We start from the raw sequence: 24,028 nt of genomic DNA, 5'->3' as shown, positions 1-24,028 counted from the left end.
AGAGTTTTCTGATTTGGTGAGTAGCGGTAGAACTTGAGAAGCATACAGGCAGCCTTTTCAACTATTTATGAAAAGAGCATTCACTAGGAGGTTAGAATTAAGCATGCTTAAAGTCTATGCTGGGGTTTAGTAAAATTTGTTTCTAAGAAAAGGTTTACGCCTGCCACACTAGCACTTCATAGAATGTGTGAGAAGATTTGTTAGCCCGCTTCTGCTCATAGGATTCAGCCTTTCAGATGCCGTGTCCAGAGGGAAGGAATGCAGATGAACTGCAGGACAGTGTTACTGCTTCGGATAGGGTCGGATGGCTACCACCACACCCTCATGTATTACTGGTCTCAGATTAGGAGCACCACAAACCACCAGGAAGAACATCAACAAGTCTGAAGTCCAGTAGATTGGTTTTGTCTGGTGTGATATCAACAGCCCAAGCCGTAAGTCTTTTATTAGTACTTTCTGACACTGACCAGATTTGCCTGACAAAAAAAAAACATTTTCACTAGAAACAATGGGCAGTCATTGAAACTCGGCCCCCAGAAAAATATTCAGGCGTTCATGAAACAAGCATTATAAAGATGGAGGGTGGAGCAATTTTTCCATAATTCACAACCACAAATCTCAAGCAAATTTGACCCCATCCACCCCATCATATGCTATCTCCCCCAGACACCACTCATGGCTAAGGTAAAATTCAAACTATGCTGCTTCTCATACAAAGCATCCACCCTACACAGCAGCTTCACCTCCCATTGCTGGCAGAGTGAGAGGCCTCAGAAGCAGAAATACCCTCCAACTTGAGGTATGTCAATTCAGAAAAACCCTAACCCAAAGCAATCCTTCACAAGTGCTGCTTTTACTGCCTGGACCTTTCGTTCTCTGGGCATCACAAAGAAATGCTCATTCTTATCCTGGGGGATAGCTTAAAAGCTCTTTTTTGGCAGTTGCTGAACTAACAATCCCTAAACTTCCCTGTGACATACAAAACATATTTCTACTGTTGTCGGGTAAATGCCTCCCGGTGAACTCGACACGTATGACAAATACTGCAGGATCCTGGTGTGCTCGACACGTATGACAAATATTGCAGGGTCCTGGCGTGCTCAACACATATGACAAACACTGTAGGGTCCCGGTGTGCTCGACACGTATGAAAAATACTACAGGGTCCCGGAGTGCTCGACACGTATGACAAATACTGCAGGGTCCCGGCATGCTCGACACGTATGACAAATACTGCAGGGTCCCGGCATGCTCGACACGTATGACAAACACTGCAGGGTCCCGCCGAGCTCAACACATATGACAAATACTGCAGGGTCCCGGCATGCTCGACATGTATGACAAATACTGCAGGGTCCCGGTGTGCTAGACACGTATGTAAAATACTGCAAGGTCCTGGTGTGCTCGGCACATATGACAAATACTGCATGGCAAAGATGCGTTTGACACGTATGTAAATTATCAAAAACTGAACATCAGCTCTGATTACTGAACACCTAATCCCACCAAGGAGAGGAGGGTGGTTTCCATATACAGAAGGTCTCCCACTAATTAGAGTGGATAGAAAGTAACTCATGATGACAAGTAGTTAGGAGCAACTTAGTGACTAGCCTGTAACATGGGCAGAACTAAGAGATTGTTGAAGGCTACCACATTTATCTCAACTCTTGGCTTTAACTTCCACCTCCTGGCCTCAGCCCACATATTTGCCCAGGCTGCTCACTAAATGTTCAACTTTACATTGTTTTGTAATCAAAATTATATTACTATTTGAATGTTCATGCATTGTAATTTTTCTACAAACCGCTTTATGGCTATGGAAAGACAAGATGTCAAGTGATTTCAAATGGCACCTGCGCACTTCGGGGACTCTAGAGCATTACCGCAGGGGCCTAATCAGATAGAGTGGAAGGATGGGAATACAAATTCTGAAGAAAAAGCCAGCTAAAAGCATGTTTGATGGTCACATTCTTCTATGCATTTATCAATTCTTTCACCATGGCAACCAAGTGTTACATGAAACAGCAAAGACAGAAGTGGTTTCAGAATGTGTGGATCAGATGAGTTGCGAGAGCAGGGTCATGTGGAGTACCTGGGCTCGCCTTCTTCACCATGGCTGTCCTCCTCCTCCTCGCTTCCACTGTACTCATACTCGGTCTCATCTGCATAGGGAGAGAGCAGAAGGTGTATATAAGATATCATTGTACCCACACCCTGCGTGATAGAGCACTGACACAGGCAGAAGCACCCTTCCTCGCTCTCTGTCACTTAGCATGACGCGTCACATACAGGGCTTGATTCGCCCTCATCAGGAGGCCACTGCAGCTCACACCACCCACGGCCACTGCCAGCGCTGCTAATAACGCAACCAACACAACTACTGACCATCACACCCTACAAGTGGGAGAGTTCAGTCTATTCCAGCCCCCAAAGCTATAAGAATGGCCTTGGAGGCACGTATTAGTAATTTTTTATGTATACTGCATGAATAAATGATTTTGGTTGTACTCATATATAAATTAGACAAACAGCGCCTCCGTGTGTCAGAATGAGATAAGTGAAAGTGATGACAATTAGGTGCCGGTGCAGACCACCGGAAACCACCGGCTCAAATTCAGCACTGGCTGCACACACCAGGATGCACTGACCTCCTCCAAACAATTACTGCCGATATCTGTCAGGTGCCCCTGGGGCTTTGCCGCTCCATGCCTAGTTATTGCTGAAGGGCACCAGCAGCAAAACCTTTTTAGCTAGAAGTCTCCTTGCTTCCATGACCCCAACAGGGATGATAATAAATCCTTGGGGGAGGAGATGATGTTTACAGCTCACCCCCAACCATTGCCATTGATACCTAGCTTCTGCCGATTCGTAAACGTTTTTAGAAAATCAGGCCAGAAGAAGCAAAAGCCAGTTTTCGCTTTTCTTGTTAAAAATGCAGCTTTAATTGTGCCCTGTGGCCAGTCTTTCACCCTGGCTGCAGGGTGTGGCAGGAGGCATTGTGAAGTCACAACTCAACTGTAATAACTTATTGCAGCTGAAACCTTAGGGCATTTCTTTATTACAGGTGACTAGAGGTGCTACAAGTCCTAACACAGGAGCCACAGTACTCCTAGTTGTACATCATAGGGATATTGCAAGTGTGAGAGGAACTCGGTGATCAGACACAGGGAGGAGGCCGAAAGCAGAGCTCCTTCATAGGTTGATGGAACTACAGGGCAACCCGCACTCAGCTCCTGAAGGCCACATCCATACATCAGAGCTCCAGATCCCACATTTAAAGGCGCATAAAGACCATCACTCGGTCACACTTGTAAAACGCTCGTGAAATATGAGCCGCGGCGGACTGGCTCGAGCACCTCAAGGTAGATCTATCAAGGGGTGCAGAAAATCGCTTACAACCCCCAATTCTGCCCAATGCACTCTGGGACACATACAAGGATACAGTATGGCCAACGAGATAAGACCTCGCTCTCAAGAACAATCAAGGGTTTGGGATAACGGAAGCACGATAGGGTAACAAACACAAATGAAGTGAGCTTCAATAGCAGGAAGTAATCGTCCTCGGCCAGGATTCTCCGACTTGGCCACATTTTTCTTTGCAAACGTGTTGAGTGGTTTATAACCATCTGTGTTTGCATCCAGAAAAATGGAACTATAGCAAGACGACCAAGGATTAATTTCATGTATCAATGACGTATAGATCAGAGACGAAGACTCTTTGCAAAGTACACACAGTATTTACTGTTTTTATGCACACAGGATACACACTATTTCAGAAACTTTTAATTTGTATTTCCAAATGTCATTTTCTTAGTGTATGATCTGTCTCGAGAGGGAAAGGGCCATCGAACAAGTGTTTTTTGGATAATGTGTTCTATTACAACCTCCAACAAGCATTTGTAATGCAATAGGTCTCGCATTTACGAGAGTTTGAGCTATTGACATTGTAAATGACAATGCCTTTTATTTATGAGTTGTTTTTAAAGTACGAGTTACTTACCTTCGGTAACGATGTATATGGTAGAGACGATTCTAGCCGCAGATTCCTTCACGTAGAATTATCCCCAGGCGTGAGACTGGATCCGGAAACTTTTCTGCCACAGCATCCCTGCGTGCCGGGGGCGGTGCGACATCACGCGACTCCGCCCAGGCGTCGTCCGCGTACGTGACGTCAGTGAGGTCACATAAGACCCGCCCCGGCGCGCCTACGTCAGTTTTCTTCGGAGAACTTTTCCGCACCACAACGCGGAACCACCAGATAAAAAACAGTGGAAGCTTGGGAACAGTGTGCAAAGAGCAGAAAAATTGGAAAGAAACGGTGACTAACAACACCACTAGAGTAGTGCCAACACCGCAGAACCCAAGGGCAGGGAAAGAAGAAAGAAGAACAAGCAGAAACCTGCGCAGTCACCCTGCCAGTACATAGACAACCTCCCATCCCTGTGCCCCGGAGGCAAAGAACACGCGTAAAAGTCATGGCCCACGTAGGAAACCCACCTCCCCCATCCTGAGCAAGGAATGGGACCAGTCCCAAGACAGACAGGGACAACAACCTCCAAGCCACCCCAACCTATAGGGCAACCACCCACAAGGGACAAGGGCAAGACAAGGTCAGAGGACCCTTAATCAGAGGATAGCAATGGAAGGAAGGGAGGGAAGGGAGGACAGAGATAGAAAGCAATCCCCCCAAAACCTGGAGTAGCCAGAGCAGCAAGGCACCGGAGCACCGGAACCCCATCCTCCAAAGGCGGAATGAACCGCCCTCAGACAGAGCCACCCGTCAAGAACAAGGAAGGCACTCACAGAAGACACAGCCCCCTACCGGGAGACGAGTACCGAAGACCAACCCAAGGGTCCTTGCAGAACAGGGGAGGAAGGGTGGGCCGTGAAGGAATCTGAGGCTAGAATCGTCTCTACCAGATACATCGTTACCGAAGGTAAGTAATTCGTACATCTGATAGAGACTAGTAGCCGCAGATTCCTTCACGTACAATAGATACCCTAGCAATACCCCCGGGGAAGGAGGGTCTGTGAAAGGACCCCACCAGCCATGCAGAACAGAGGGCCCCACAGGGGACCAGATCTGTGGACCTGGTAGAACCTTGCCCCTGTCAGGCCAAGGGAACCCCACAAGTAGGACCCCACCGACCCCAAGGGGATGTAGGAGGGAAAGAAGGCTGAAGAGGCTCTTACACTCACAGCAGAGGAACCAAGGCCAAGGACTGAGAGGCAGACGCACCCCACTCCCCCACAAGGCAACATAGCTTCCGCCCAATGCCAGGACAGGAAGAGCGGAAGAAAGAAGACGAAGCCTAGAGGGCCCAAGGAAACCAGGGGAAAAAGGGCGAACCCATTCCAGATGGGGAGCAGCCTGTCAGCCAGAACAGCGCCGGCAGTCAAAGCCAGAAGCAAGAAGAACAGCCCGAGGACCCAGAAAGGCCGAGTGGACGACGCCCGGCAAGGGTGACAGGATCATCCCAGACCTCAGGAGCAGGAAGAGGAGGAGATGCCTGGGCCACCACTACGAGTGGCCGCGCACACAACCTCAGGAAGCAAAAGCAACCTACCTAAACGCCATGGAGCACAGGCACCCGAAGGCGACCAGAACCCTCCAGCAGAGCGTAAGCCATATACCAGCTACCACTACCCCACATAGGGTACGTTAAGTGCCAAGAAATGACACACAATCAACACAAGGGCCGTCCAGCAGCCAACAATGCCAAAGTTCCAAGGAAGGACGTAATGGCCAGAAAACACACTTCACAGCCAGAACAGCCAGCTTAAGAAGGCCCAGAATCAACCCAACTCAGAAGTCACTGAGGAGGGGACGGAGGAGGAGGAGGAGGAGAAGGCAGAAAAGGAGGAGGAGTAGGAGGACAGAGCCCTGGAAAGAGCCTTTGGATGGTGGGGGCATGGAACAACAGGCTGCCATCAAACGGAGGGTTGATGAGTCGCTCCCGAATATTCTCAGGGAATACTCCATCCCGAAGCCAAGCATGGCGACGGAGAGCGACTGAGGAAGCCATGGCCCGGCCCAGCGCCTCTGCGATGTCCAGAGCAGAGCGGAGAATAAACGTCGCAAGCTCCTGGCCCTCCAATGCATGATGCCGTAAGTCCACCAGGCCCGACTCCTGGGACTTTGCAGATCCCAGAGACTCAAGCGAGTCCCACAAACAGGCGGAGGCCCTAGACAGCACACACAAGGTGTTAAGGGCCTGCAGGGCCGAGCTGGTCAAGGCGAACATGTTGCACCCTCAAGAGTCCAGCCAGCAGGCCTCTCGGGACGGCGGAGTCAACAGTGGCGGCAGGAAGGGAAAGGCAGTCCGCAAAAGGGGGATGGTGGCTGAGGGGTAAAGGGAAAGACACGCCGGGTCACGCGGCGCCAGGAGGTGCCGGTGCAGAAGATGCTGAGGCAACGGGTCCCCTGAGGCAGGACGTCTCCAAGCCCCCGTCAAGGAAGAAAGGAGCGAACCCTCAAAGGGAAGTAAGATTTCCCTCTCACCAGAGCCCTGGTGGAGGACCTCCAATAGATGGTCCGCCGGAAAGTGAGCCACCAGGTCACCCATGTGCAGAATGCCCACAGCCGTGAACACCGCGTGAGCGAAGGCCGCACCCGCCTCTGTAGGGCCCCGCGGGGGAGAAAGCAGCTCCTCCGTGTGCGACGGCTGCAAACTAAGGCGGCCGTCCCCGAGGCCAAGTGGGGCGGGCAAGGGCCAGACCTGGAAGTCAGAAGGAGCCGAAGAATGAGGGACCTGCCGCTCCTCCGACGAACACCTCTGCCTCAGGAAGGGCGGGGAGCAGCCCTTCGACGCCGGTGAAAAAGACACCACACGGCGACCAGTCTCCGAGAGGGTGACACCAATATACAGCCTCCCTCCAGAGAAGAAGGAGCGTCCAAAGACGAATCCGCGGTACGACCCCTGCATGGAGCCGTAGAGTCCGCTGCTTGAGGCAGGATGTCGGCACCAGCCGGCGTTGCCGGACAAGGGACCTCCAAGTCACCCCGCACCGGGTACTGGAGCGGAGACCGGAGTAGAACTGGAGCCGGAGTGACGCCGACTCGACCCCCGCCGAGGCAGCCACCTGCGCGGGGGAACGAGACGGGCCTGGGGAGTGGCACGAAGTCCTCCGACAGCCGCGGCCCAGAATGAGGCGAAGATCGCTCGGCAACCCATGTGGCGGCGCCAGGGACTATTTAACCTCCGACTCGCCCTCCGACGAGGCAGCCACCTGTGGGGAGGGATGAGAGGGCCTGGAGAGGGACGAAGGGTCTTCCTTCGACCTCGACCCGGCGCGGGATGAGGAGGGTCCACCGACCCCTGTGGCTCTGCACGGTCCAGCTGCTGCCGGCGCCGTAGCGGTGTCACCTCGGCCTTAGACAGGACCACCTGGTCAAAGGACTGAGAGGGGCTCGGGGATGCGACCCGAGCCCCGGCGACCTCCAGCGACACCACAGGGACCCCCGTGGGAGTTTGCAGCGAGGCAGAGACGCCGTGGCCTGAAGGAGGTGCCCCAGATGAGCCGCACCCCAACAGTACCACATCCTCCAAGCCTTGATCCGAACCAGTCAATTTCCAGGGCCGGAACAACCGGCGGCGCCGCAGAGGGCCCTGCACAGAGCGAGGGATCCGATGACGCCCCAGGAGGGGAAGGAGGAGGAGACATCAGCGAGGCCTTCAAAGCCGCCGCGTATGTCTCCATTTGGACTCTCAACGCCCCAACACTGGGAAACGGTGGATAGGACGACACGCGGGGCTGCATCACCCGCGGAGAGTCCACGCCCCCGGGAGGCCGGAAACCAGCCCCGGGGGACAAACTGCAACACTTACCCACCGGGGAGCGGCGCTCACGTGACATCGGAAAAAGGCGAGGACGACAACCACGGCCGAGTCTGAAGCAGTCCGTCGAAGCAGACCTGGGGGAGGACGTCAACCTGGAGAGACGCGCCAAGAGAAGTTTCATCCAGCGCTCCCGTTGCGAATTCGGCTTCAACTGTTGGCACTGCATACAGTCTGTGGTGCTGTGATCCTCCCCCAAACACCACATACAAATGAGGTGAGGATCCGTCACCAACATAAGATGCCCAAAAGACGTGCAAGTCTTAAAGACCGAAGGCATTTGCACACTGTTCCACTAAAAAATGGAAGTAAAAAGGGGCCTAACAGGCCCGTAGCAAGGATCGGTTCCACGTTGCACGCGGAAAAGGAAAAAACTGACATGGGCACGCCGGGGCGGGTCTTTTGTGACCTCGCTGACGTCATGTACGCGGACGACACCTGGGCGGAGTCGCGTGATGTCGCCTCGCCCCCGGCGTGCAGAGATGCTGTGGCAAAAAAGTTTCCGGATCCAGTCTCACGCCTTGGGATAATTCTACGTGAAGGAATCTGCAGCTAGAATCGTCTCTACAAGCTAGTAGTCTCTATCAGATACAGATAAATAAAAGGCATTGTCATTTACAATGCCAATAGCTTAAACTCTAGCAAATGCAAGACCTATTGAATTGCAAATGTGTGCTAGTAATCTTTTTTTTAAAAAAGCTCTAGGAGAGAACGTGTCCCGCCTGCAACAGCAGGCAGGACAAAGCTATTTGAGAAAATAGTGCTTGGATGCTGTAATTAAAGCCTACTGAGTAACAACACACGTAACAGAGGATGTTTCAAAATGAGACATGGCGGTACTAAAGAGGGACTACTAAGTCTTTTGATAATGAACAGCCACAGTTTACGGTGGACAATTGCACAAGCCAATGAAAAATATGGGCGGAGATTGGGCAGAGCTTCAAGTCCCTACCCCAATACAGCATGCCTCGCAGAGCAGCGCATGCACTGCCCAGGCTCAACCTAAAAACGCCTTGTATTCATATAGCCCTGATGGCACTCCAGGATGCTGGCTGTGCACATCTCCAACATTATGCAGAATGTGTTTAACCGCTGCATCAGCAAATATTTCACCCACGCTTTCACTAGCTAATTAGACCAAACAACACACTACCTCTTACAAGAGCTGTAAGCAGATATTTTACGAGCGAAATATTTCTAAACTTAAAAAATAGGTGAATTTAGCGATGCCAGTGATTCACAGAAGAGTAGGGTGCACATGTGCTCATTAGAATTAAGGGCAAGCCAAATGTCGGTTTTGCTGCAAAAAAAAAAAGTTTGAACCTGCAGAGAAAGTACAGACAACAGTGCAACTAAAGATCAGAAGATAGAGAACCTTAGACCAAGGAAAAGGATTAGCAGGATGTCATCAACAGAATCCCTGGAAGATGTGAAAGGCTGGTGTCCTCTCTGAAGCATTACAATTGTGCTGGGTGCTCTGGGCTTCCATGCACTGCTAGCAGACACACAGGTTCAATACAACGCTTCACTTGGGGACCAAGAGCTTTCACAAACCCAACACAATGTTCAGCAACGTGTGGAAATGTCAAATCAGGCAACAGGAGGTCGGTAATGGCCTGCTTTCCGTTTTCTACCCCACAACGAGATACATGCAAGTGCTCCAACAGTGAATGACCAAACCTAGAAGCATTCCATGGATACCTGGACAGCACGTGTTGGGAATCACCCACCTCAAGCAGCGCATAAAGTCTTACTGTACACACAAGCAGAGGTGGGATTGGACTTCCCTACCTGGGTCTCAGGAGACAATGGTGAATAATTAACTTTCCGACATAATCCTGGAAAGGAAAGTTTTCTTACTAGCAGAACTTACCGTCTGCAACTTTCCCACCAAACCTCGTACCCAGTTTGCAAAACGCAAGAGATAATGTCTACTCCAACTCCATTTATTGAGCCAAAAGAACAAAAATGACAGAGCAGCCAAGCTATAAACACAAGAAGCGTGGACACAACAGACTAGACCTGACCAGAACAGTTAGGCAAGGAGATGGATTACTTTTCACCGATAACACCAATACAACTGGATGGAAACAAGTCTTCCATACTCAATAGTAAAATGCCTGTCCTCTGTAAACCAAGACTGTCTGGTAACGAAGTGAGCAATATACGTTGTAACAAAAAGAGTTCCACTTTCTACAATACCTACAAGTTAGTAGCTGGTATCAACACAATGTCTCCTTGGAATAATGTATTCCAGATTTTCAACCGGCTCGGTGCCCTCTACAGCCCTTTGCTTTATCTAGACAGCTACCCGTGCCTTGCTAGTCACAGGAGTGAACCATGAATGTAAAACACAGGACATACAACTTGAGTGAATTAATCCCCCACCAAAGCTCTGACTCTAAGCTGTGCAACAGGTTGGGTTAATTCCACCTTCAGTTACTGCCCCTGACCTAGCATTAGCTACAAGAGAGATCAACTCCCAGACCTCCTTCAGTAAGAACGGTACTTGACACAGTCAGAGTGTTTCCTTTCCATCGGTGTTCCTTGCCACCCTTTGGCTTATCCAGCAGCTCCCTTTGCCTTGCCATTGACAGGAGCGAACTTTTCAAAACATGAGTGAATATGTAGGATATCCAACTTGTGCTAATGAATCCCCCCACGGAATCCCCTTCAGTGACAACGGCTCTTGACACAGTCACAGTGTTTTTCTCTCGATCGGTGCTCCTTGCCACCCTTTGGTTAATCCGGAAGTTCCCTCTACCTTGTCAGTGACAGGAGCGAACACATCAAAACATGAGTGAATATGTAGGATATCCAACTTGTGCTAATGAATCCCCCCACGGAATCCCCTTCAGTGACAACAGCTCTTGACACAGCCACAGGGTTTCATCTCCCTCGGCGCTTTCAGGTCCCAGCTACTAAGCAAGTCAACACTGCACAGTAACGAGAACCCTTTGTAACATGACAATAGTTAAAATGGTATCAGGAGGTTTAATTTCACAATAAAGCATTAGCTTCTTGTTATTGGGTTCCCATTATTAATTAGTACCGAGCACCAAAGTATGTGGCATATACATGAACTGAATAGAGTTTCACAACCGAGGCCCCACTAGTCTCCTGTAGAGAGTAATAACTAGCCCATTACTCCAAAAACACACTATGTTTGCCGGACATAATAAAGGGGACGGACAGGGTCGACACAGGAACAAGCCGACTGGCTCACAAGTCAACTTGCAGTTGCAATCCCAAACAAACGACCAAACACTGCACAGGGTACAAGGGCAAATAGGTGTGGAAGAATTCTACAGTCAATGGGTATTCCACAAAAACACAGTAGTTCAGGCACCCCATCACCCACCCCAAAAATTCCATATTACGGGTCATGGCATGTCTGTGCTGGTCAAGAAGATGAATGGTGGGCCGAGAAAGACAGCCTTTGCACCCGCCCAGATGATGGACATATGTTCCTTTTGAAAGGTGAGCTAATCACCGGTTAAAGCAGCTCCATGTCACAGAGCAGTACTGCCTCACAAGGAAAATGGAGTGATTGTGAAAGGATATAATCCCAAAAATAACAAGTCGCTGTTCAATAGCAACAAAGTGATGAATAGAAATGCTTGAATCAAAACGTGACCATAAGAAATTCAGATGTGCACCGTTTCAATGTTTTTTAGGAGATTTGTGCCTTAACAGAAGATGACCAGACACATGCAAACGAGTCTTGGCCCTGCCCAATCAAAAGCACTGTGACATTCACTACATCGCACAAAGGTCTATTAAAAAAAGTGATGCTGTATTTTCTCTGCTTGGAGCTCAGCATGGTACTGTAGCGAGATGTGTCAGCGACATCAACGTACTTCAACTTCCATGAAGAAACAGGAGGTTCAAATCGAGTGCCCAATCGCTCAGCTCCACCATCAATGTGCAGCTGAATGAACGAGTACTGTGGTGTATGAGTTCTACAAATCTCATTCATGTGGAAGGACAAAGAAATGATGGACAAAGGCAGGCAGCGTGGAGATCAAATAATTTCAAGAAGCTGCCCGTGACAAGATGCTGCCCGTGACATGATGCGGCCCAGAAGCTGCCCATGACCTGACAAGGTCATGCCTTACAAGGTGCTGCCCATGACATGAGAAGGTGCTGCCCATGACAAGGTGCTGCCCATGACATGAGAAGGTGCTGCCCATGACAAGGTGCTGCCCATGACATGGGAAGGTGCTGCCCATGACAAGGTGCTGCCCATGACATGAGAAGGTGCTGCCCATGACAAGGTGCTGCCCATGACATGAGAAGGTGCTGCCCATGACAAGGTGCTGCCCATGACATGAGAAGGTGCTGCCCATGACATGAGAAGGTGCTGCCCATGACAAGGTGCTGCCCATGACATGGGAAGGTGCTGCCCATGACATGAGAAGGTGCTGCCCAACTTCCCAGATTCATGCCTGAAGTCAGGTATGCAATCTCTACCTTTCTCTCCGCGCTTCTTCCGCGATCGGTCGATGTGGTCCTTGAGTTGGATTCGGACCTGCCGCTCGGTGGGCTGGTCTCTGATGAATGGGTACTTCAAGAGCTGCTCCGTGGGTGGCCGGCTCATATAGTTTTTGATCAGGCAGGTATCAATGAAATCAATAAACTTCTTAGACCTGTAAGGAACAGGAAAAAACAGAAACACTAAAAAAACAGAAAATGACAGCTGATAGGGGGCACTGCAGACCACAAACACCCTCTAGCCTACACATTTTCAGTTGTTTGCATTTGAGGTATGAATTACCTGTCACTACTTTCAGGCTTTGCAATCTTAAAATAAATATCATATTGCATATATTTAAACAACTAGTTATAGGAATATTAATGTTACAAGAACCAGGGAATCTAAAGCCAAGGTGTTCTGTATCCTTAACTATAGCCTCAGCTAATGAAAGCATGCAGCACCGCGTGATGCTGCAGTTTATACAAGCAGACATCACACACACACACACACACACACACACACACACACACACACACACGCCTGTATGTCCAGCAGATGACTCAATTACGCAGGCTGTGAACCAGAATGCCAAATTAAGATTAGGTATTATGTTTATATTTGGTTTCCTGGATATTGTACCTTAGTAATTTTAAATACATATTCTAGTACATTCTATAATTTATTCTTAATTTAAACTACAGTATTGTCTTTTCGAGAGACAACAATCTCCAGACACTTTTTGGAGGGTGAATCAACTGCTTTTTGTCTCCGATTGCATTTTTTAAACCTTGACCTCACACCAAATGAGAACATATTTTAGTCGGACAGCCGCATAAGTCCCTGAGGAAGAGCTTTTTTGTAAGTTTGAAACATGTCAGCATGGAACCTCTTTTGAAGTGTGATATCACCCTAAGTTGGCAATGTAAGTAAAAAGTAACACAAAAGTAATCCATAGTATTTTCAAAATATTCTAAATTGTTTTAAAGCAAATACAAACCTATAACGATTCCAATTACATCCACAATTGCATTTCTGTGTAAAGCCTTGCATTTGAAAGTATATTTTTCCTACCTGAGCTAAGTACTGCTTGGTTCTAGAAATAAAACATAAATATACCTTTTGTATACTTACCTAATTGGTCTGAATTCAGCCTCTGAGTGTGTGCCATCAGTTCTTGCCTGAGTGAACACACTAAATGCTTGACACACCCTCCTATTAAGCCTTACATCTCGACCACACTACCACAAAGAGAGCTGTTGATGATTGTCTAATTTAGCCTCTGCTATACCTCTGGGGATCTACTGGACTCTGTGCACACTATACCTTACTTTGGTATTGTATATACAGAGGCAGCTTCCTTCAAGTATGATACAAACGGGGACATTGAACTCATCATTTTCAAATCCTGATGGGTGGTTATTGTGGCCGGTAGACACCAGTGGTTGCCATGCTCTTTTTCTTAATTACACCCCCCAGTTTCAAATCAAGTAGACCAGATCCACAGTTCTCACAGTCCACCCATTTGAATACTATTACCACCTATCCAGTGGGTAAGCTATGCCGGCAATGGTTAGAACATTCCACACTATCTGGAGTGAAGCAACATCTGTCTCTTTTGTCCGAGGACATGAATCTATCTGATTTTCTGTTAGGCCCCAAGTGCCCTCATTCTAAAAGATTTCTACATGCGGCTTACAATGAAGTTTGGAAATGATCACAAATTGAGGCTGCAATGCGCTTGAGGCAAATTGACCAAGATAATTTGGATACAGTACTTGCTGTAGTAGACAACAGTATTAACACGTTATCATCTCATATTGATAATTTGAACAGCATTGTGTCGTCTGTTATTGATATTGTACAGAATGATATGTCGATACTGTATGAAGGTCAGAGTCACATCAGATCCATTATGCAGTTTAGTTCGACACTTCAAACTCTCAAAAATGGACGCGTACCTTGGCATTACCTGAACTGTAATGCCACTGTTTCTTCCTTTTAATGTAATACACAAACAATAATCAATGGCTATGAAGGACTCAACATATACCATGCTACATTTAGAGAAATAAGAAGAACTACCATTCACTGTAGCCGAAACGCCTTCAGCAGTATGGTTAATACATAGAGTTATCTCCTTGTCCATATCGACATTTGAGTTTAAAGCATGCATGAAGCATTTTCCAATTGGTAGATATGAGCCCCTTGGGGGCAGCTACATCTATGAGTTATGGTCCCTGCCATTTACCTACCGATGTGAGCGTGCTGATAGAGAAGTTTTTCTTACGGGAGAGGAGTGCGACTCCACTGCCGGCCATTCACTCGTTTGTCAACACGTTAAAATCCATGGCGCTTGTAATGTTTTGACGCCTAATGTGGCTTGGTATTTAAAAGGAACTCCAGTTCCTGCAATTCTTCCCTTCATTACAGTGCTTTCAGGTGGAAGCTATCTCATGCTTCATAATCAAAACTTTTGTGATATGAGAGCGGAAGTCCCGTATATTGTGCCCGTTTCCCAATTAGTCACTTGTTGCAACAGCATCCTGTTTACCCCTCCACATGGAGTGGTAGATAGCTCGGTGTGGCCTTCCATTCCAACTTTGAAAGCAGATGTCAATAAGCTAAGCAGACTCAAAGCATTATTGCTCCAACAAAAAGTGGCTCTCACATCTGCCCACGAGAACTTCGAATTGCAGGTGGCTAGAGCTACTGTTGAATACAAATATTCCCCTGCATTTCAGGGAATGGATTCATTAAATATTTAATGTTTCTGATACTGTACGTGTAGCCCATTTTTTAAAACTTGTAGGCTCTGGCCTTGTCACTTCTTTCCAAACTATCTTTGGAGTAATTCTTGCTTTTAAAAACTCTATTTTTTCCAGTGTGTTCGGTGGATTTCCAGTACTGCTGTTCCTCATTTGCGGCCTTCTCATCCTATTACTGCTGTTCCGTAATGGATGGTCCTTCTGAGGCCGCCTCGGACCTAGCATGGCTCCAGCACTACCATGAGCTCATGCTTCTGCTCTTTGGCATGATTCTGCTGCAGGCGTTGGATGTGGATTGGTGTTTAACCTTCCACCGTGCTTACTTCACCTGCGTGCAACCTGTATTTCACTGTATTTGGTACCCCTTTCAATGACCACTAGACATATGCCTGGCTCTACAGGCGTCCGCTGCCCTAGATCGCGAACTGCTGATGAGTCCCTTAGTGGCCCATTATCGGGACTTTTCCTTGGGTTTGTGACCTCTACAAAATCAGAGTCTGGAGCAATGGGCAACGGGGGTTCCTGTGCATCAGCACAGCAATTGCTAGATCAGAGTTTCGTGGAAGCCAACGTAGGCTGCCCAGTGACAGTATCTGCATCTGTTGGAACTGAGGATCACGTCAGCTCTTTGGAACTTATGAACTGGGCCGTATACTTATCCATCTACATGGAGTCGGACCCCATCATGGAGTCCTTCCCTTCTACAATGGCTGATTACATACTGGATTCCTCCGACACACACTAACTGAATATTTTTTCCCTTTTTTTTTTTTTTTTTACAAATTTTAATTTGTTAGCTCCTCAATTAAAATTTCAATGTAGGTGATGGCTTTAAGTTTGTTTATTTTTTCAGATTTCAGTTACCCCTTTACGTGCTTCCTTCCTGACCAAGGGGAGGGTGTCATGTGTTCTGTACAGGGCCTATTACAATTTTCCCCATGTTAACCTAATTGTGAATGACACTGGCTGCATTAGCTTTGCACACGCTAATATAAAAACATGTTTGCTTCTGTGCCACAATACATTTCACACAGAACCTGCAGCTGTTTGCTCATTCTGTTCTTTTGTGGGATTTAGTCAGAAGCAGACAAAGTCAAACAACAATGTCCCTTATAATTAAGTCTGGTCAGGCACTCGCACCTAGACACAACACAGAGATGCAGCTGTTTGTTAACATGTAAACGTAGTCATATAGGTATGCACAGCAATGTAACACACAGAGAGAGACCAATAATTTCTGAGAGAAGATCGCAGCTGTATCGGAGACGTAGAATGTCCATCTGTGTATGCTAAGGTACGGCTAAGGGTCTGCTACTAATGCCCGAGATCCTAGCGGTATAATCAGTTTGCTTCTGTAGAAGGGAAGGGGGTTTAGGCTAATCTGTCTTATAATATGAAAGGGATTTTCATGATATACAGTTCGCTGACTATGTGATGGTATTTTGTGGCACGTATAGTGCATTCCATTCTAGAGCACAATAGTGAAAAAACATTTCAAACTTCCATCGTGTCTTTGTCATATCTTATTGTGGACGAGTACGTGTGTGAGCGAAAGGGGGTGTCCTGTTACGCGAACCCTGAGAGGGTCGGGAGTGTTGTGTTCTGGGGTGTCACTTCCCTAGTCTCTCTGGATAGGAGTAGGAGGGCAAGTGAGGCACTATAGCTAGTCAGACTCAGCTCATGGTACTGAGGTGCTATGGTGACTCAGTCCCTAACAGCTCATGTTCTATGGTCCCAAGCACAGTTCTGTTCCAGAGCAGAATTCCTGGAACAACCTCACTCATATGTTTAGCTCGTATACCATGAGTAGATTTAAGTGCATTATGAAATTTAACACATGAGATTTCTCGTCTGAGTTGTGCCAAAAGGTGACACAACCAGAGCCAAAATCTGATCTCAACTTATACATTTGTTTTTAAATACACTGCCACAAAGAAATTGGAAACAAGGAGAAACGTGGCTGTAAATCTGTTCTCCTTAATCGGTTGCAAAGTCTGCTTTTTAAAATATCTTATTGGGTTAAGGCACCTGCTGCAAAGATCTTTGTGTGCCTAATAAATCTCAGGGAACAATAACAACTCTGGAGGATAACACATTCGCTGGAGAGATCTGTGTTCTGTCTAGTCCCAGTTTTGAATCTAGAAGGTTAATGTGTCCTGCTAAGAACATCATGTAACACGCAGATGATACATTTTTATTTTATGTAAATGGGTAAGTGGGTTTCTGCTTTAACACAGAGACCCCCTTGTTACTTGCAGTTCATAAATTGCAATACTTCTAATATAGCAAAGTGAGCTCTGAAGGACATGTGACTCCTACACCTTGTAACCCTCGATGTCTTATGAAATTCATCCTGTACATTGATTTACACACCAATATGATTTATTGTCATATAATACATCGGATTCTGCAATCCCTGTATAAACGCCCATGTCTAATTTATTTATATCAGGTAACGCACATAGTCGACGATTATAAAGAAAAGACATCCAAACTCAACTTAATAACTTATTACAGTTGAGTTCTGACGTCACAGTGCCTGCTGCCATAGCCGGGGAGAGGCAGGTCAGGCCACAGAGCGTAATTAAAGCACCTTCTTCTGCTTCTGCTCTCTTTTTCTAGAATACAGAGACAAGCAGAAAGAACATGTTTATTTTTTGCATTTCTTAGATAATTTCAGAGAAGTTAGAATCTTTCTACATGTTTCTACACATTCTGAGCTACTGCAGCTTTTAAACATTTTTTTTATATACCGACTGGTATTGAACTGATTCTAATATGTCCTTGTGCAACAAATATGTAACAGGTTTTTTGTGCGTTTAATTTTGCACTAGAGGTTCTATTTTTATTCTGCATGTTTGCAAATATGGCCACTCTTTCAGATGAAAGAGCCACGCACGAAGAATTTCAGTGGTTTGTGTGAAAGGTGATGGTGTGACCCTGTATTATATGGAATAAGGTACCCCCTGCCGCTCATGATAAGGATAGTGCAAGTCATCACGGAGTTCCATAACTGGTCTCGTTCCTCTATATTGTTATGGAACACCTCAGTGACTTTGCAATCTCCTTATATTATAATGAAGGCTTCCTGTTTTCCGTTTTTACGGATTTTACAGATAAATACAGAAAGAAAACAACAATGTGCATTCTGTCTGCATTTATTTTTTTAAAGTGGATAAATACAGAAAATTGGGATTCTTTTAAAGGAGGCTCTAAAGTGCCATACAAGTGGAGAGGACAAACAAGACTCCAACGCACTTGGCATCCTACCAACTGGGAAGCCGTCGGTATTTGTCAACACAGGCCGTAAGTTAGAGCTGGCCAGGAAATCGAAGTAACGCCAGAAATTGACTGAACTACTACACCCGATACCATGGGCGTCCGCAGAAATTTTTCCAGGGGGGGGCGAACCTGGCAAATGAAGGGGCGTGGCTAATGTTAATCAATAGGGGCGGGGCTAAAATGGCAGACAATCAGGATCGGGTAATGTTCAGGCCAACCTGAGAAAAACAAGCATTGGCATAGCCAATAGGTCTCGCCTTTGGGACCTTATGACTGACTCACTGACTGAAGAACTTATATAGCGCACTTTTGCCAAGGCGTCTTGGCGCTGGGTAAGTATGATGCCGGCAGTATAAGTATTTAGTTCTGCAGCAGGTCCCAAAGGTGAGACCAATTGGCTATGCCAAAGCTTGTAGTTATATCTGGGCATGTTGAGAGGCTAGGGGACTGGGTCTCGATGTCGGGTTGGGAGCACAGCAATGACCTACTCAATTTGAATGCGTAGGTAATACAACCGGAGGGGTGAAATGAAAGATTCACTACCAGGAATAACAGGAAGGTAGAAAGTTAGGCTGGTTAGAAAGGTAAGGCGGTGTAGAGGCAGGCATGGTGGTGAGGGGAGAAACAGATGCATGCTAGGAGAGCGCTGTGAGGGAGTGAGGCGAAATGGGAAGAGGCACTGAAGGTGGGTCGGGTAAAGACCGTAGTGAGGCAAACAGAAGGGTAGCGAGGGGTGAAGGGTAGACAAAGAAGTGAGGTGTAGAAGAAAAAGATTCAGGAGCAGAGACAGGTAAATCAAAGATGGAGAGGGCACAATAACGCAGCCGTAGAACGTGAGAGGGCCAGGTAGAGAGAGGGAGAGGTGTGTCAGAGACAGGTAGAGACAGCTGAGGAAGAGGGAATAATAAAGACTGAGGTAGACAGGTGAGGTAGAGGGGTGCGTTGATATAAAGGAAGTGCAGAGATGTGTCACAGATGTTACTGAAGAGGAAAAGAAGTAGTGATATTGAGAAAGAAGTAAGGTACAAAAAGAAGTAAAGGGGTGAACAGAGGTAGAACGAGTGGAAGGGGAGAGAACACGTAGAAGATGAATGGCAGGGTAAAATGAGCGATCAGGCAGTGAGTGTGAGGAGTGGGATACAGAGGCATATGTGGCAGTGAGTGCGAAGTGCGGGGTACAGAGGGATATGTTGCGGCAGTGAGCACAAGGTGCGGGGTACAGAGGGATATGTTGTGGCAGTTAGCGCAAGGTGTGGGGTACAGAGGGATATGTCATGGCAGTTAGCGCGAGGTGTGGGTTACAGAGGAATATAAGGCAGTGAGCGCAGGCAGGGCCGGCTTTAGTGCTCGTGGCGCCTAGTGCGACAATGCTTTTTGGCACCCCCAATGACCACCTCCACTACAGGTTCTTCATAACCATCCTTTGACAGCGCCCCTCAAGCCTCCGTAACCAATCAGTCTCAGGTGCATTTAATTCATTTTATAGCGCCGCTCCTATCAGTGTAAGGTGTCAGAACACTTTACATCACACAGATTACATAGAGACAATCAATCATAAGTGTGTAAATCAGTGCATAGGAAATGTTACATAAGAGAGAGGACAAGAAGGTGTAGGAGTCACAGGTCATCCGTACAGGTAGGCAGGATAGTTTAAGAGGGCTTGGTCAGGAGAATGAGAAACCTAGAATTTAAAACCTAGCACCATGGATGGGGGGTTCTCTTTATTAATAAGAATTGATTTCTACCCAAATTAACCCATTTTGCCACATTAGGATAATGAAAAACTGGGGGGAAATCATAACGCTCTAGCCCAGTTTGCATGCATCTTTGATAAGTTACTTGCTCACTGTTCCACATTAGGATGTTAACTCAAAGAGTTATCAACAATATGGTCTCTCTGACAAAAGTGTGACCCGCTGACCTATTTACATTACATTATACGCACTTTGTGAGCTGCACGTTCTTTGCAGCAAGCATAGTAACCCTCTGCGCTACCTTAGGGTGAGTAGAAACTTCCATTACACAAAACTTTGATCTCTCCCTCCCTCTCTCTCTCTAAGGAAGTGCATTAATCACTGCAGTCATTTAGACCTTTTTATTGGTGGCTGAAAATTTCTAGGAGTCCAGGAAAGAAGCAGGTGCTTTTAAAATCATCATATTAGGGCCCCCTACACGAAGTCAGCAGCCGGTGCGGTGGCACCGGTCGCACCGCCTAGAGCCGGCCCTGAGCACGAGGAGTGGGGTACAGGGGGATATGAGGCAGTGAGCCTGGGGAGTGGGGTGCAGAGGGATATGAGGTAGTGAAACACAGGGTCGGGACGTTCTGCCAGACATGATAGGGTGCATACTGGCAGATAGATATGTTATTGACACGAGTCTGTGTACCTTTTAGTGGGATCTGAAATCCGGGCTATGCTGCAACCTCAATTTCAGACTTGGGACAATAATGCATCGACTCCCCCTAGACCTTCATTCAGAAGACCCCTTGCTCTCAAGCTACAGAGTGTTAAAAGGAGGTCTTTGTGTCCAGACCTAACCACTCGTGCTTGTGGCGCGCAGCTCAAACTGGCCATTGTCATTCTGTTTGTGATAATCAGCCACAGACAGAATGACAATGGGCGGGAGGGGCTGCGGGGAGGAGTGCGAGGCGCCCCATCAGGGAGTTGAGGCCTCTGGCAGGGAACACCTCTGCTCCATGCAGGGCCCGTAATTACAGACAAAAGGCGTCCGTAAAAGCATGGGTGGCCGCAGGGGGGGCAAGGAGGAGCACTCCAGGGGGGGGGCAAGCGCCCCTCCTTGTCCCCCCCCCTGCGGACGCCCATGCCCGATACTCACGCTACCCCAAATTCAGAGGGTTTCAATGACTCCTTACAGCTGCGGATAAGCACCGCTGGCACTAATGGCATGCTGTCCCTGTGCTATGAGGTAGTGTTGAAATATTGATCAATTGCTATACCAATTGTCTTTAAATCGCTAAAGTCGTACGTATGTTCCTACCTGTAACTAGAACTTTAAGGTGGCGTTTTGCTTCTAAAGAGATGGCGGTAGTATCCATCATCAACAGACTAAGTGTCTCACAAAAACGTCCCTTCCTGTGCTAGGCCTCCGCGGCTTTCACATGAGCAGAGCAAATCTCCCTACATGCACCCTGTAATTTGTTTATATAAAGTGTGAACTTGGCCCAAGGGCATTAGAGTACTGAGAGATTCCATTACACAAGGTCATCTTTTTTTGTCTACATGTCTAGGGTGCTCATGGCCAATGTGACCAAAAGAAGAAGACAGGACCTTGGTAAAAACAGGATCCGTGCTATGTCCCATCCAACAGAGAATTTTCCTGATTAAAGGAAAAGTACACCCCCGACACAGCAGTCATTGCACAGATTTACCAACACTGGGGAAAGACTAACAAAGTCTGAATATGTAACGTGCTGCTGCAATTATGCGACCCTCCAAGGCACAACCACTAACCAGCCAAGGGATGGCAAGGGGTAGAAAGATAATTCAATGTATTTTGCAGCCTGGAAACCAAATCATAATCACTTCCACTGGTAGAAGTAACTTGCATGGAACATCCTGGCCATAGGGTCGACCCCTTTAAACTGAAAGCTCAAATTAAGATGCTGAGGTGTCTGAACTGGGCTACTAAATTGAGAATCTAACAAATAATATGCCCTATCACAGCTCTAAATCAAAAATGTAAACACTTTGAAAAAATGGTGATATGTGGGGCTGACCGGGAGACTGGTACCTAAAACGGCTTGTTTGCAACACATTTATGGTAAGAACTGACAAAAACATACATTCGAGGATTATGAATTGTCTGCCTGAAGAGCCACATAACATAAAATGAGTTACCTAACTGTGTCCACATACATGTGTGGTATAATGCGAATATTTACCAGTGGGTGGTTTGTTACATGATATTTGGCAGCTGATATAGCTAAAACAGACATCAAAGTATGAGTGCGCGCCCATCAGTTAAAGAAATATGGAAATGTGCAGTTTTACAAATTCATTTAGCCGCAAAACACAAAATAAATAAGGATAAATACAGATGAATCGGGTAAAAAATAAATGTGGATAACTACAGACTGAAATGCTAAAAAAAGAAAATACCATAAAACCGGGAGCCCTAATTATAATGCAGGAGGTACCTTATATTATATCATTTGTACGCGCGAGTTACAGCGCTCTGACACCCTGCATTGGGATGAGTAGCGCTATAAAAGAAATAAAACAAAATAGTGGTATTTAAATTGTTATTTGTGTAAATAATAGGACAGACCAACATATCTGACAAGTCAAAAGCTGCCTCTCTTAAGTACTTGTGCAGTAATGACGAGCTGTGGCCTTTGTTCCCCCTCCATTGCAGTTACGTCCAGGTGCGAGGCTCTAGATCGCTTCCAGCCAGGATACTTGAATAAAAGGAAGCCGATGGCCCCTTAACTGCGGCCTCTGTTTTGGGCCCAGCTGAAATTGAAATTAAATTAACAAAGCCCCCTCGCCGCCTGCATGCTGCTGCTCAGAATAAAAGCAGACAATGTGCAGGTGCTGCTGAATCTGTCCCTGTCTAAAAATGACACTGCGATGAGTTCAGCATATTTCAGTGGGGCACAACTTCTTGGCAGGGTGGACGGCACCCACCCTGAGAAAATAGTAGGTGGACACAGTCTACCCATGTGTACCCTCGTCTAGTGCCCTATAATTAACACAACAACCTAAAGAGAAAACCAGCCAGCACTATTGGCTTTGTCAACCGTTATTAAAGGTTGACGATGAGTGAGAAGGAGTAGTTTCTTTTCTGTAACTCCAGTTCTGTAGTAGGGGTATCTCTGTTATAGTCATAATCTAGTGAATAGTCCCGCCCATGTGCGTGGACCCCGGAGCAATAAAAAATAATCTCTAAAGGTGACAAATCATGCAGACCTGCATACACCTTTAAGAGAGAATTTAATTTAAAGACAGATAATGCAGCCTATACCCACAGGCTACACTGTACAGTACTTCAACTAGAATTCCACCAACATCCACAAACAGCACTGCCTGTCCAGCTTTTCTCCACATAGGAAAAAACCCTGCCTCTACCAGCAAAAGCCTCTGGAATGATAGAGAGGAAGGAGTGGACAGACAAGCCCCATAGGCTGCCATTATGTGGCTTAGAACAGGATACTGTGCCTTTAAGAAAACTTTCCAGATTTCCAGAACTTTCCCCAGTATCCCAGAATGCCCAGCAGGTCCCTTTTACTTTCAGTTCTTTTTGAAGGCGTACCACGCCAGACCTGTAGCATTCTACATATGAATAAGTATCTCTCCACCGGGGAGGAGGGCGGGCGCTTATGACTATAACAGAGATACCCCTACTACAGAACTGGAGTTATAGAAAAGAAACTACTCCTTCTGTAGTAGGGGATCTCTGTGTATAGTCATAATCTAGTGAATAGAATGGCAAGCCCATCCCCACACAACAACAGCGGTGGAGAACAACAAGACAAAACCACTACTGTGCGAACAAATTTCGCAGCGAAGCCTGCCCAACCTGAGCATCTGCCCTGGCATCCGAGTCCAGACAGTAATGCGCAGCAAAGGTATGGACCGACTTCCAAGTGGCCACCTTGCAGATTTCCGCAAAAGGAACATTACGCAGCAAAGCCGTCGTGGCAGCTT

The 24,028-nt window shown here is 47.0% G+C and overlaps 1 protein-coding gene across 8 annotated transcripts in view; it reads right to left on the bottom strand.

Annotated features, from left to right (window-relative positions):
- MINK1 (misshapen like kinase 1) overlaps window positions 1–24,028 on the bottom strand; it is a 965,829-nt gene that overhangs the window by 430,681 nt on the left and 511,120 nt on the right. For all 8 annotated transcript variants that reach the window (XM_085637899.1, XM_085637895.1, XM_085637897.1 and 5 more), the window contains 2 exons: window positions 12,312–12,487; window positions 2,093–2,162 (listed from right to left, as the gene is read on the bottom strand). In XM_085637899.1, coding sequence (XP_085494025.1) covers window positions 2,093–2,162; window positions 12,312–12,487 — 246 coding nt within the window. The remainder of the gene's footprint in view (window positions 1–2,092; window positions 2,163–12,311; window positions 12,488–24,028) is intronic.

The sequence above is a fragment of the Triturus cristatus genome, chromosome 12 (genome assembly GCF_964204655.1).
Source record: "Triturus cristatus chromosome 12, aTriCri1.1, whole genome shotgun sequence".
Lineage (NCBI taxonomy): Eukaryota > Metazoa > Chordata > Amphibia > Caudata > Salamandridae > Triturus > Triturus cristatus.
This window is presented reverse-complemented; position numbering and strand designations above follow the sequence as displayed.